At 30.6% G+C, this 15,797-nt stretch overlaps 1 protein-coding gene across 1 annotated transcript; it reads right to left on the bottom strand.

Moving 5' to 3' along the window:
• Positions 1 to 13,088: 13,088 nt before the first annotated feature.
• On the bottom strand, positions 13,089 to 15,797 carry LOC131178608 (40S ribosomal protein S5-like). The gene is made up of 5 exons (XM_058143724.1): positions 15,776 to 15,797; positions 15,581 to 15,686; positions 13,807 to 14,078; positions 13,431 to 13,634; positions 13,089 to 13,336 (listed from the first exon to the last, which is right to left on the bottom strand). The coding sequence occupies exons 2-5, from the start codon at positions 15,677 to 15,679 to the stop codon at positions 13,282 to 13,284; spliced, it is 630 nt and encodes a 209-aa protein (XP_057999707.1). The 5' UTR covers positions 15,680 to 15,686; positions 15,776 to 15,797; the 3' UTR covers positions 13,089 to 13,281.

Consider the following 15,797-nt stretch of genomic DNA (forward strand, 5'->3'; position numbering starts at 1 on the left):
ATAAGTGTTTAATAATTTTTTTCATATAAAATATGTGTGTTCTAATTATATTTGTATCATTAAAAGAGTTTATATTTATTATTTTTAATTAATTTTATATTTAGTGATAAAAAAGAAAAAGTTCATAAAAGTAGAAGCAATATTGATTAAATGTCCATTAACTGAATTACAAAATATAATTAACTCTAATATCGTATTTAGTACGAGGTAAACAAGAGGTGATTATTATTTTTATAACTTTTAACTTTTATTAATGTTGTTTGAATAATTAAAAGAAAATATGTTAATTTTTTATCTCATTAATATTTATGCGAAATTAAATGTTAACTTTGAAGGGTCTAAGTTAATAATTTTCCTCCTTGTACATTAAAATTTATAAGGATAATATTTAATTAAAATTTTTATATATTAATACATATTTTTATATATTAATTAAAATTTTATATATTAATACATATTTTTATAAATCTTGCGTAATAAATAATTTTAACAAAACATGCAATTTGTTAATTTTGTTACACTATTTCCATAGACTTAACAACAACATAATCCCATTATTTTGGTAAGTGTAAAAAAATATATTTAAAAAAATATATTTAATTAACACATTAAAAACTCAATTAAATTATTATTATTATTCAAATATATAAAAAGTCACTATTCTTAAAAACAATAAAAATGCTACTTTATTCTAGGTTTTTTAATTATATCTCTACTTTTTTATATTTAATGACTAATTTACTCTCTTCACTATTCTTTAATATGAAATATTTTATTATATAACTAATATAATTTAATAATGTATCTTATTTCCTTTAATTAGTAAATTGATTTGTAAATGTAATATCTTTGAGATTTCCAATATCAATGAAATTCAAATGTTTACTTAAATATTTTTTTTTTATTTTATATGCAAAAAAATCTCAAATATTTGGATTAAAAATGTCACATGATAAGTTGAACATAATTATTAAAAAAAATAATGGAGTATAATAGTAATAATTTAATGAAAAAAATATATCAAATTGTAAACATTCAAAATTGATTTATTATAAAAAGCCTTTAATATAAAATTAAAAATTTATTTACATAGGTTTTAGTTTATATATATATATATATATATATATATATATATATATATATATATATATATATATTGTTCCAACCCGTTGCAAGGCGCCGGCAATGTGCTTGCATATATTTAAAAGATGAGCATCTAAAATATCTATGTAGACTCTCATTTTATGATGAGTATGTGTATTGAGACTGTAGAAAACTCAATAATGAAAAATTATATGACTGTAAGATGTAATTGAAGGTATGGAGCTGAATTATTAATTCTGTGTCATGATCTTGAAAAAAAAATATATATGTTTTTTTAAGAAATTAATTTAATTAAATTTAAATAAAATTTTGTTTTGTTTAAATTTAATATGGGTAATTTTTAAATGGACCTAATTAAATTTAATTGAGCCCTATGAGCCTAAGAAAGTCTAATGGAATTTTAAATAGGACCCATTTAATTTATTTTCTAAAAATTAAAATAAAAAAAAAATCTTTTTCTCTATCCCTCTCCCATACAAACTCTCTCTCCCTCTTGGCCCCACTCTCTTTCTCACTCTCTATTGGTGTCGCCTCCTTTCTCTCTCTTCCTATTGGTTGGAACACCTCTTCCATATCTCAGTCTCACCCAGATTCTGCAACTCCAGTTGTTTAAGTTATCTAAAACTTATCACCCTAGGACTCCAAACCTTATCACACATCTCTCTCAAAACCCTATAAATACCCTACTGGAAAAGAAAAAAGGGGAGAAAAAAGAAAGAAAAAGAGAAAAAAAAAAGAAAAAATAAAAGGAAAAAAAGATTCAGAAATATTCAGGGCTATTTAGAGATACCTAAGAGCTATAGAAAATTTAGATATATTCAGAAACTCTTTTAGTCATTTCTTATTTTTTTTCCTTTCTTCGAGAAAATTTTCATGTAAGATTTCTTGAAGGTTGGTTTTTGTTGTTTTCTTTTCAGGATCTATGCCATGTAATATTTAATTCTGTGTTCTTTATCTTTTAATTTATCTTGCATATTCATGTGGATCATGTAATCATGCTTAATTTGAGAGGATACACAACTTTGCACATATTTAGTTTTCTACCTTTCACATTTTTATTATTTTTTGTTATTTTTTGAATCTGTAAAAATTTTAATAAAATTATATTTATATTCTTCATGAAATTCTATTAGTTTTAGGGTCAAGAATCACTAAAAAAGCTTGTGTATTTGTAAGTTATGGCTGATTTACAGTATACCCAATTTGTGAAGCCCATATCTCTCTTGTTTCTTAATAATTTTGTGTGAATCTAATGTCTAAAATTAATTTCAGAATCTTATGAATATTTTCCAATTGGTTTCGCATTCATAACTATTATGGGTGATGAGTTATGAATTTTACAAAAAAGTAGTGCGATTCTGTCACTGGAAAAAGTCACAATTTGTGTAAGCCATTTGGCTAGAGATTTGTTTAATTTATAAATTTTAGTATCTTGTATGACGTGTTAGTTGTCTTCTGTAATTTTTTTTATGATTTTTAGGCATGTCTAACTATTTTTCAAAAATCGGATTTCTTACTACTATCAATCTGCCAAAATTTGAAAATTGTATGTTTATGCAAGTTCTTGTTTGTTCTTGGGTTCTAATTGATATTTGATCTATTTTTCTGTGTTCTTTTAATTTAAGAGGTGTTATAAAGTGTTTGGATTATGTTGGAAGACTTAGACCATTAGGTAGTTGTAACTTATTAGGAATTTTAAGTCCTTTAGGAGACTAGAGTTAGAATTCAATGTGAATTGTTATTTGTATTTTCTTATTTTGTTTAGTTTTTTTTTTTATTTTTTTATTACAAACAAAATTGGTAAGTAGCCCTAAGGTAAGCATCAAAGAGGGCATTTGCGTTGAGCTTACATGGAGCTAAACGGGAGTAAGCCAGAGCTATCATTGCCATACTAGAAGAGAAAGCCCTTTTTTAAGGGTAGCTTGCCCCAATGACAACTGTAATTATCAATAAGTAAGTAGCCGTAAATTCTTAAAATAATTATTGGCATGAAAATGTAGTAATAATAAGATTTTTATTTGTTAAATTAAAATTAACTTTGTTTTTTAATTTAATCGACTTTTTATATAATTAATTTAAATAAATACTTGGTAAATTAAAATTAATCTTGTTTGTAACTAAACTAACCTTGGCATGTAAAATAAATATAATTTAATACTTAGTAATTGTAAAATAAATTTGCATTTTAGAAATCTTTATTAGGTTTTGATTGTTTGGGCCTCATGTGATATTAAAATAAATTACACATGTACATAATTAATTTAGTTTAATTATCTTTAGGGTAACTTGATGAAAAATTAATTAATTAGGTTAAATAGAAACTTAAGGTTATTTGAAATTGAATTTATTTGTAAATTAAATTATCAATAATAAATTAATTTTAGTCATCTAGTAAATATCATTTAAATAATTAGCAATTCCATAGATAGGAATTACTTGTACATGAAAATTGTTTGCAAACAACAACCCTTTTGTGAATTACTTGCGTATGTAGGATTAGAATTGCATTTTTAGGATAAAGTTTAATAGAGAAATAATAAATAAGACTTCTAGAAATATTAGTAGAGGACTGGCACTCAAATTAACGAGGTTAGACTAGGCGTAAGGGGTGCCTAACACTTTCCCCGTACGTATCCACTATCTCAAACCTAGACATTGGGCTATGGTAATGACGATTGTGGAAACTCTGCAAGGAGTAAGTTGTCATCCATGACCTTCAGAAGAAACACTGAATATGTCCCGGTTATTACCCGGGTGGCAACTCTTGTCTGTCTATGCCTTCGTGGCATAAATCCTTAGTACCGTGGTAGTATTATAGGAAGATGATACTTACCAGCGGTTTGATTCTATTAGGATTGTATGAAGTGCATGTCTAGGAAATGCTATCTAAAGAAGTGATACTTAAGTGAGACCATTGCTACTTCACCATTTTTCTTGAGCATTACCCGGTGCATTTTATATAATTCTAGTGGATGATATTTTGCCTCACGGCCTCCTATCGCTCTACAGTTTGGTGACTCCATTGGGGACTAAAAGGATAGTTACTCCAACATGTTTCTATTAGTCTAATATTATTCATCTGTTAAACTTTTTGTACTGCACTACACTATCACACAGTTCACCCTTGCCCTTTTTAGCCCTGCTAGTACTAGCCAAGGAGACCATAGTTCCACTCGAGCTATGACGAATTGGTGAATACTAGCACCCCATGCCTGTACCTTCAAGTATATAAAAGAGCCACAGCTTCGGCCGTTGTGCTTAATGGACAAGCTCTCGCATGGGTGACCCTTTTCTTACCCAATGAAGCCCATGAGCCAAAGATTTTAGCCCTAGGTGCCGTAGATTTTTGTTGTACTGGATTTATAACCTTACTATTCAAACCATAAGTTCTAGTGGTAGTTGAGAAAAACCTAGGCCTATGCATAAACCCAATGTGTGTATAGGCCCAAGTCCATTTTAAAACCCGTGTTAAACAAGAGGATGCTTACTTATAGTTAAACTTTTAGGATATAAATCCTTTTTTTGTGAGGGAAGGATCGTCCTGGACCACCCCCTATTGGTGTGTCCAGTGTACCGTAGCCTAGGATAGAATTTTTTTCTTACCCTACACGTGAGAGTTGAAGGTATAAGGGGGCAAAGATTTAGTTCTGGAGATATATATATATTTTTTTATTTTGATTCAGTATTTGGTCTAATTTTAGTTCAGTTTATATGGTCTGGTTTTAGTTCAGTTTTGATTCTATTGGTATGATTTGGTTTTGGTTTTGTAAAGGTAAAGGTAAAAAAAAAAAAAAAAGGTTCATTCATGCATTGCATTCTTGTACATAGGATGTTTAGTTTAACCCTTAAATCCTATTTTTTTTTAGCAAACATAGCCTCGAAACACACCAAACAGACTTCCGATTAGGTCACTTAGGTTAGGGAAGTGAAGAGACTAATAAGGATTTCACCTGTACTACTTAAGATGGAAGAAACTATGGCCATGCTTGATGAAACCTTGAACGCCAAGATGTTTGAGTTGGAAGAGAAAATTATAGTCAACTTTTGGAGGAGGCCCTGAGGTAGGTCAACTAAGTGGCAGTAAAGTTATTAAGGTTCAAATTGTGTCTCGCACCCTAAGGAGATTTTCCCAATTTAACTAATCCTTATCCAAAGTTTTCAATTGTCTCAAATCTCAAGACCTCTTGTAGCTCTTAACACTCAAACTGACACCAAATCCACTTCCACCTAGCTAAGATATTAATCAATATTGCTAGTTTCACCAAACCCACGGTCATGACACCAATTGATGCTTCCAACTTAAGCATGATATCTAAAACCTAATTGATGCCAAAAAGATAACCAACCCAGAAAACTGACCAAACACTTGCACCAACCCTATGCCTAACCAATTTTTCCATCTCCACCAGATCTTTACATAATCTCCACCACCCCAAATAACCATGATGGGATTATTGACTTAATCTAACCCATCCAAAAGCCCAATAAACCTCAACCTATAATAGTTGTTGACATTTGTCATAATTCTGGCTATGATGAGGGTCCTTTGGATGTCTGGACCGATTCTGATGAGGAGGTAGTTGCATTACAAGTAGATAGTTCAGATCTACCAATGTCTGCTTTTCAAGTTGGTAGGATCTATAAAAACTTGATGGATCCAAAAGTGGCTACTGTGAAGAAAGGGATGAAGTTTTTTCCTAGCATGGGCCTCAAAAAACGTATAGATAGCCTAGTGACTTTTCTTGAGATGAAGGGGCAGATCACAATGTATGGTTTGGGCTATGAGCCAACTAAAGAGGAAAAAGAGCCAAAATCTCCTAAGTTCTTGAAAGAGGGAGGCAATTGCCTGGACATATAATTAGGAGTTACTACATGTGAAAGTGCTAAAGCAGAAAATTAGGACCATTGATCTAAGGACTGCATGGAAAACTAAGCACCTAAAGCTACATCCCTCAGTTTGAGTTTGTCTTTTGTAATGCTCACAGTAGTGATACTGATGTTTCCATTTCTGATATACTTGATACTAATTTTAAGGCGAGGATCAATAACATGACCAGTCCTTCTGCTTACATGTTTGATATTTATTCTAATGGGTATATGCATGGCATTCATAATCATTTAGAATTAGTTTCTATTAATGCATCAAAATCAATCTCTATTAATTTGGGTACACCAAATAATCCTAAAGATGTTGAGTTAGCTAAAGATTTAACCCAAGAAGAAAGAGATAAATTTATAGCCTTGTTAACAAAGTACCAAGAAGCACGTGTCTTGAGCTTAAAATTAGATGGTCGATTCCCAAGCCACGCTAGTGTCCCCATAGGAAAAGAGTGATCAAAAGTTGACTTAGCTAGTTATCCTAATGAAAAGTAAAATTTTATGCTATGAAGGATTAATAGTAGCACATGTGGACCTAGAGGGAGAAGAAAAATGATATGAAGACATAAGGAGGTCTCTAGAAGTGAGAATACTTGCAATAAGCCAACAAAAGAGATAGAGCAACAATTCATAGATTAACCACTCAACTTACTTTAGCCGGGGGACAATTCTACAAACTCTTATGTGTGATAGAAAAATAGGCTGAGTAAATAATGAAAGAAGTATATGTAGGAATGTGTGGTTCCCATATGAATGGAAAGATTCTAGTTGGGAAAAAAAGTTCGAAACATATAAGGATTGGCCTGAAAAACTCCCTTATGTTTTTTAAAGTTATCGTAGTACTACACGGACATCCACGGGGGCAACCCCGTTCTTTTTAGTGTATGGGACTAAAGCAATGCTATCTATTAAGCAAGAGATCAGATCCTTAAGAGTGATGCTAGAAGCTAAGATCCTAAAAAATGAGTGGGCTTAGAAGAGATATGAAGAACTAGCTTTGGTTGATGAAAAGAGAATGTGAACCTTGTATCATATGCAGGCTTATCAGAGGAAGATAGCTAAGGCCTTTAATAAGAAGGTGAAGCCAAGAAAGATCAAAGAGAGAGACATGGTTTTGAAACAAGATCGGCCTGTCCCTTTTGATTTAAGAGGAAAATTTAACCCAAGCTAGGATGGTCCATACATAGTCAAAAAGATTTTGCCATAGTAAGAATATCAGACCTGGAAGGGAATGAATTTTAAGAACCAGTCAATTTAGACAGGCTCAAATGGTACTTTGTGTGAGATAGGTCTGAAAAAAAATCTAGCTGATCTAGGCGTAAGTGTCAAAGAAAAAAAAAAGAAGAAAAGAAAAAAAAAATGCTAGATTAAAAATCTGCAAAAGGTTGTCTAGGCAAAAGGAGAGATGAAAGAAGATCTGGATGGAAAACCTGAAAAAGCCATTCTGCAGGTTATAAACTTATTTCTTACTTTGGAAGGTTGAAAATTTGGTAAAATTAAATGTAAGAGGGAGTAATGGTGTACCTGAATAAATAAAAAAACTTTTATTGCATTAACCATGAATAGGTTTTATTTAATTATGATTATGAATGTTCGTGTCTTGAAGGATACATCAAAAGATTAACTAATTGAACTACATTATTTTGATTTAACATATTGTCTTGTGAGCATGACAGAATAGGTGCTTGATATGAATGCCGTGGTAATTATCTAATTTCAAAAAAAAAAAAAAAAGAGCTCGCTAGGTGGAAAACCTGAAAGGGCTACTTAGGCAAAAGTTAGAGCAAGCTCGCTGAGATGAAAACTCGAAAGGGCATTTCAGGCAAAAGTTAGGGCACAAAGAATGGAGTTCATGGAAGAGAAATGAGTCAAGGAAAAACAAGGTTTTGAAATAACTTTAGAATAATGAGCCATGAGGGGAGCGAAGAAAAAGAAAAATCAGAGGGGAATTGTATTGTGACCTTAAGGAAGTCTTTTTAGTGAACATTTTTCCTAGAAAATTTTAAGGTTAAAAGAAAGTTTTTCCAAAAAGAGGTCCCTCAGAGGACTAAGTTTTTAGAATCTTTAGTAAAATCAGCATGCCAATGATAAGAAGTAGCATACAGGAAGCATAAAAATCACAAAGAGAGTTTTGAGATCCAGTCATCCTAGTTTTTTCAAATCATGAAATAGATGTTTTTTAGTAAGTTCTTAAAAATTGTTTAGGGCACACGACATAGTTGCGTAAGGCGTAGAAGAACACGCATCAATATGTCACCTGTAGGTGTGTAAGGCGTAGAAGAATATGCATCTCCACACGTGTCAAAATATGAGGGGTTTGATCTGCTCGGGATAATGAGGGGGATACGTAGGCAGTTTAGGACTGTGGTCCTAAATACGAACCCATAATATTTCATGACAAATGTTTTTTAGTAAGTCCTTAGACGTTGTTTAGGGCATATGACATAGTTGTGTAAGACATAAAAGAATATGCATCAACATGTCACCTGTAGGTGTATAAGGCATAGAAGAACATGCATCACCATAGTTTTAAGTGTCAAACTATGAGAGCGTCTGATTCTTCCTCAGGATAGCGAGGGGGATGTGTAGGCAGTTTAGGATTGTAGTCCTAAATACGAATCCACAACATTTCAAGACAAATATTTTTGGTAAGTCTTTAAACGTTGTTTAGGGCATATGGCATAGTTGTGTAAGGTGTAGAAGAACACACATGTCCCTGTAGGTGTGTAAGGCGTAGAAGAACATGCATCACCACTGTTTTAAGTGTCGAACTATGAGTGGGTCTGATTCTTCCTCAGGATAGTGAGGGGGATACGTAGGTAGTTTAGGACCGCGGTCCTAAATACGAATCCAAAATATTTCAAATCACACAGTTGCCATTGTCATGAGACCATAGCTAGTCTCATGAGGCAGAGTGTATCGATAGAGTAAGATGCACTCGATTTTCACATTAAACAGTTATCACGATAATGAGACTGTAGCTAGTCTCATAATATAGAGTATGTCTACCGAGCAAGATGTAGTCGATCCTTATAGCCAATGTTTCATAGTTATTAGAAGATTGAGATTCACTTTGACGAAACTTGAGCAATGCTTTCACATTGATTTCAACTGTTGTCAAAGTGGGGGGCAAACTGTAAACTCTTATTTTATGATGAGTACATGCATTGAGGCTGTGGGAAACCCAATGATGACAAATTATATGACTATAAGATATAATCGGAGGTATGGAGCTAAATTATTAATTTCATGGCATGATCTTGAAAAAAAAAATAATATATTTTTTTAAAGAAATTAATTTAATTAAATTTAAATAAAATTTTGTTTTGTTTAAATTTAATATGGGTAGTTCTTAAATGAACCTAATTAAATTTAATTGGGCCCAATGGGCCTAAGAAAGCCTAATTATGAATTTTAAATATAAATTATTATAAAAATAATAATTTTAAGAATTACTTTAATTAATAATTTGTAAGTCAATTTATCATATCGTGATTGAAATCTTAAGAGTAATTTATAAATAAAATATTTTCTTTTTGATTGATTAGTATTCATATACAAATTATAAAAATTTAAAAATTCTTCTTATTTTATATTATATATTTGCTATTTTAAAATTATCAGCTATCCGACCCATTATTCTTTTACTATGAAACTAAATTTCCATTTTTGTTTTTAAAATTCTAAAAATTTTATAAGATGTTAGCTTTTGAATTTATTAATAACATAAAATATTATAATTTTTATAAATTTCAAACTTTTCCTAATTGATATAAAGATAAAAAAAAATGGCTAATCTTTAAAATGCTAAAGGCAATAATATATTTTAAAATATCTTAATAATGTTATATAATAATTAGTATTTTTATTTATTTAAATAAATAAATATTATTCTCACTTGAATTGAAATGGTATTAAAATCAATGCATTTGAATGACAAATAAAATTTATCGGTACATATCCATTTATCACTTGACTTGATGGTATAAAAAATGAGCAAAAGCATAATGTCGTGAAATATCAGTTTATCAACTGATATGACATGCTCTGTTTTTGCACGTTTTGCATGTCTTCCAAAGAAAAATTAATGACACACGCTCCATTAATTGATTTATATTTAATTTAAATATATTTTAATGTATGGAACATATTATATTTTAGCTTACATTTATAGTCATCATATTAATATATGTTTGTTTTAGTTTTTCCAATTCTCAAATATTTATTTATGCTTTCTACTATATCATTTTGAACATTTTGAAACTAATGAAAAAAAAAAAATTACCATCACTTTCCCTAATTTTAAAATTTGAATGATGAAATTACGTTTTTATTTAAAAATAATTAAATTTTAGTTATTATTTTGCAATAAATAAGAAGGATGAAATTTATTTAATAGCATGAAAATAATTATATTATTTTTGTTATATAATATGACTAATTATATGATAAATACAATACAAAATAAATCACGAGTGAGTTGATAAAAAAATTAAATTTTTTAAAAAGAATTTAACATTTTAAAAATAATAATTAAAATTCAATGAAATGCTAATGAAATAAGTGTTTAATAATTTTTTTTCATATAAAATATGTGTGTTCTAATTATATTTATATCATTGAAAGAGTTTATATTTATTATTTTTAATTAATTTTATATTTAATAATAAAAAAAGAAGAAGTTCCTAAAAGTAGGAGGAATATTGATTAATTGTTCATTAACTGAATTACAAAATGTAATTAACTCTAATATCGTATTTAGTACAAGGTTAACAAGAGGTGATTATTACTGTTGTAACTTTTAACTTTTACTAATGTTGTTTGAATACTTAAAAGAAAATATATTAATTTTTTATCTCATTAATATTTATACGAAGTTAAATATTAACTTTGAAAAGTTTTAAGTTAATAATTACCCTCCTTACTGATTAAAACTTATAAGGACAATATTAAATTTTTTATTTTTTAACCTTCTATCAAATACACTGTAAGTCCAAACAAATTTAATCAATTTTTTTAAAAAATTTTTATTTATTAATTCAAGCGGATTTATTTTTTCAGTTACAAATTCAGTTATACATATTTTTATAAAACAATGTGCCAAAATTATTAAGGCTTGCGTAATAAATAATTTTAACAAAACATGCAATTTGAAATTTATTAAAAATATGAAATTAAGGGAGAGAATTTTTTATTTATGGTAACTTGTAAATCTTCTATTATAGATAATATAAGACTTTAGGTTTATTTAAGTTGAAATTAAGGAAATTTTGAGTTTTAAGAAAAAAATTAAAATTCAGCGACAACATTGAAAAAATATCTAAAATTGAATGACTGCGAGTGAAAAAATAATACATATTAATCTAGAAATATGCAATAGCCAATTATCGTGATTTTAATTATACTCAAATTAAAATTGAATGAGTTTAAAAAAAAAAAAAGTTGAGTGATTTTGATAAAATAATTCATAAAGTTAAGTGATTCCGAGTGATGAATTACCCTACTTTTATATTGCTTCACATAATTACATATATAAATTTCGGGAAACTAAAAATGCACTTCAAAAGTAAATCATAAAGTTTAAGGTAGTGAGACCCGAGCAATAGATTGCTTAGATATTTTATCGATAACCTGAGCGATGACCAACCGATCGTTGGCAAAATATGCCTTATCGCAATTGTTAATGGTTATGCTCCCCAAGTACTTGTTTATAAGTATTAGAACAACTCCATAAGTCAGGCATGCTTACTATGCCAAATTGATTAATGCAATCTATTGTTATTGCTTTCTTATTCGTTCAAACAAACCACTAAATTAACAGTTAGAGTGGCTAGAATTGACCATCAACCTCACCATTTATATGCATTACAGGCGTACATCATTATCAGATTTGTCAAAGGGATTCACAACAACATCAGTGGTGTCATTTGTGAAAATATTAGCATTGAGCAACATCCCACAATTTTTCATCATGCTTTTCTTATTTCATTTGTGCTTTCGTGAGTTTTTAATTTTTTAATTTTAATTTATTTCTTTAATTAGAAACTTGCGAATGTAGATATACAAAAGCTTTTTCTAAAACATAATTAGAGTTGAAAGATTTTATTTTGATAATTTTAAATTATGTAACTAAAATAAAATAATCACCTCAATTGACAGACGGTTGACATAATTTACTTAGAAAAAGCTACAATGCTCATTCTAAAAATTATATGTATTAGTTATCATTGGGTCCTTGATAAAAAAACAACCTACTTCCTGTTTCTTCATTTCATATTAGCAAAGAAAACTGTTATTTAATTGTTTTATGCTCTTAGTTTGTTGAAAATATGGAAGCTCAGAAGATTGGTTTCTCACTCTCTTGAATCTTGGTGGCTACAAAAGCAACGCTATATCCCAATGTCAAACACCCACCTAGCTAATCTGAAACTCACCTTCCAATCTCGATCTAGGAGCTTAGAAGCTGTTACATGCGTTATTCGAGAGGACTTTAAAGGGCTTATGATAATTAGAAAGTCCACGATTCGCTGAAGCTTTAACTTAATTTAACAATATGAACATTACACGATCGGCATTTTCTCTTTGTTGTCTAACGAGGCCCCAAAATAGGTTATACTTCGACAACGACCCCAAGACACGAAGGCTTACCTGTGCCCTTACTCGAGCCTTTCACAAAACATCAGCGTCGAAGGCTTTCTCAGACAAACCACTTCCTGCGTTATAAAAACTCCACTTTCGAAATTTTATACAAACAATTCGTGAATAATAAAAACTAGATTTACACTCAAAAGAAAAACACATTAAATTTGATTAAAAATTTTGAAAAAGCATTTTGGCATTTTAAAATTTTTATAACTAAAATACTTAAATTAGAATTTAGAAGTCATTAATAAGCATTTTGCAATAACATTTTTTCCGCACAAATAGAAATGATGAACAGATTCCAAAAACAAAATAGAAGCGAGTTGACAAAATCCAGTAAATCATCTCGAGGCCCACAGCAACAAAGACGAGCATTTATCTGTGCTATGATACACACATGCCATTACAAATTGAAAACACACACACAAATAAAATTCATGATATATATAAAAGAAAACGCAAAATTTGAGCAACTTTAAGTTGCTAATGCATTCTTAATAACATGATAAAACTCCAAATAAAAGGAAAGCAATCGTTAGCACAAATAAACACCAGGCGAACATCATTAGTATGCTCAAAATTTTACAACAGAACTAAAAAAATCCTGAGACAAGCAAAAAACTTTTTCCACCGCCATCCCCATCCGGCATTGATATCTCATCGGTTGGCCTTAGCAACTCTTTCAATCTCATCCTTTTTCTTGATAGCATAACTGAAAACGCAGGGTGGGTCATGACCAGAAGTAAGCAGAACAGATATCAACTGTTCAGAAAGAGAGAATATGAAAAATAAGAATGAAATTCAACCTGTTGGAAGAGCCCTTTGCAGCATTGATGAGCTCGTCTGCCAAACATTCTGCAATAGTCTTGATGTTTCTGAAAGCAGCTTCACGAGCACCAGTGGTAAGGAGGTAGATGGCCTGGTTAACACGCCTCAGAGGAGAGATATCCACAGCCTGACGCCTGACAACACCAGCAGAACCAATTCGAGTGGCATCTTCCCGGGGCCCACTTTAGTAATACAACATTGACCGAAACAAAGAAAAAATTGAGTCAAATAGATAAAGGTAGGAAACATAAAATCCAAATGCCTACAAAAACAGGGACATCATGCAATGAACTTTAAATATCCAGAGTAAACCCAACATCCAATTGTACTCCAGCATAAAACCAAATAATGCACCTGTTAATCACAGCATCCACGATAACTTGGATTGGGTTTTGATCAGTTAGGAGATGAATGATTTCCATAGCATGCTTCACAATCCTAACTGCCATCAATTTTTTCCCATTGTTTCTGCCGTGCATCATCAATGAGTTTGTAAGCCTCTCTACAATTGGGCACTGGGCCTTCCTGAAACGCTTGACTGAGTACCTCCCAGCAGTGTGCGGAACATAGGTTGCATGCTTAGCTGGTTGGACTCCAATGTAATCACTCAAGGAAATATCATTAACCTGATGCACAAAAAATTCAACAATGAACCCTAATTGAGAAGATAGATCTTAACATATTAATTTTAAAGATCACAGCAATATGGCCCCAACACACAGATATAAAAACCATAGTCATATTAAAGATTCAAGATCCAGAGGGCATTTTATATGATCTAATTGAGAACATATATTTGACTGGCTACTCAGTTAGCAAAGCCATGGAACTAGCACTAGCAGGTGCAGTCCCATGAGGCAGCAACCATCAGTTTAAGCCAAAGTTCATCAAATTATTCAAGCCCAAAAAATAAAAGATAACATCTTAAGGTTCCGTTTGTTTCGCGGAAAAATGACTTTATATGTAAAATATGAAAAATATTTTCCAAAAAAATATTTTCCATAAAAATATTTTCTGGTTGTAATATTAAATTAATAATACTTATTTATCTCATATATGTATAAGTGTTCACATTTTAATAAGATTTTCAAAATTTAGAAAATAGAAAATAACATTCTCTTTTCAAAAATGAAAGCCATTTTCCTTAGAAATGGCTTAATTTTCCTTTGACCAGAAAAATGAAAAATACTTTTCATTGACCAATTTTCCTAAGTGTTCCCAGACAACAGAAAATACGAAAAATGTTTTTTAGGCAAATATTTTCCGTAAAACAAACGGAGCCTAAAACAACAATAGGCTGTGATATTTCAAAAAGGGGGTGGAGCTCTGGATAGGCACAATAAAGCAAATGTTAATACCTATGACAATTTCAGTAAAGCACAAGAAACAACTTAGATGAGGTGTGCCTTGCTATGTCTGTATGTGGCTACTCACATTATATACAGTTACAATTAAGCCTAACCAGTTGGGCCCTCAACAAGACAAGCAAAAGCAACCTAAAAACAATATCTCAGTGCCACGGCTATATACTTCCTAACCACAAAATTATTACAATTCTTTAACTTCTTCCCTCAATTGAGACATGCAAGAAGGCACATAAAGCAAACAAATTATCTAGAATTGCGTTATTCATCCTTTGACCGCTATCTTTGTTAAGAACGTCCCACACAAAAATTTATAGGCAAATTTTCACAGTAAAAAACCCAAAATAAAGTTGGGACTTGGAAAACTACCCGACATTCACAATTGGCCGGCACAAAGCAAAACAGAACGAATCCAAACAAAAAGCAACAAACTCAGAAACACCACACAATCTCTAATATCTGTGATATTTCATTTTAAAAAAGATTACATTCAATAAGCTATACACAACTCTATACAAAACAGAGAATAAAATATGGAACTGGACAACACATATTAAACCACCAGAGATTACTCAAAACCCAGAAGAGCAGATCAAATGATAAACAGAAAAAAATCATAATAACACAGATCAACATATACATACAATTGCAAATAAGATTTAACCACGTTCTAATCCAAACATCAATCAGAAGCAAAATACACTTAATATAATAAAAAAAATTATTAAAATGATTGAGAGTGAACAGGAGAAGCAACTTATAACCTGAACTTCCTCAAAGGTCCATCGGTTGAAGAGTTTAACCTCGTTGTAAGGCTGAGTAGGTTCTCCCGTCACTGGCGTCGCTGCCAAGGTTGCCGCCATTGCTTACCTGAAAACATAATACATAATGGGAAGCAAACGAGAGAAAGATTCCAGAGTAGACAAAAGATAATCGTAGCAAGACATAGGCTAGAAAACCTGTAATTCCAAGAGCTGAGTG

This window comes from Hevea brasiliensis, chromosome 3 (genome assembly GCF_030052815.1).
Source record: "Hevea brasiliensis isolate MT/VB/25A 57/8 chromosome 3, ASM3005281v1, whole genome shotgun sequence".
NCBI classification, from domain to species: Eukaryota; Viridiplantae; Streptophyta; class Magnoliopsida; order Malpighiales; family Euphorbiaceae; genus Hevea; species Hevea brasiliensis.

Bases quoted from the DNA above. Each gene is read 5' to 3' on its own strand.
- LOC131178608 (XM_058143724.1), bottom strand. From the start codon at position 15,679: ATGGCGGCAACCTTGGCAGCGACGCCAGTGACGGGAGAACCTACTCAG. The intron at 13,635-13,806 runs GTGCATTATTTG...GTATTACTAAAG, and splicing joins GTGGATGCTGTGATTAACAG to TGGGCCCCGGGAAGATGCCA. The intron at 13,337-13,430 runs GTTGAATTTCAT...CTGCGTTTTCAG, and splicing joins GCAAAGGGCTCTTCCAACAG to TTATGCTATCAAGAAAAAGG.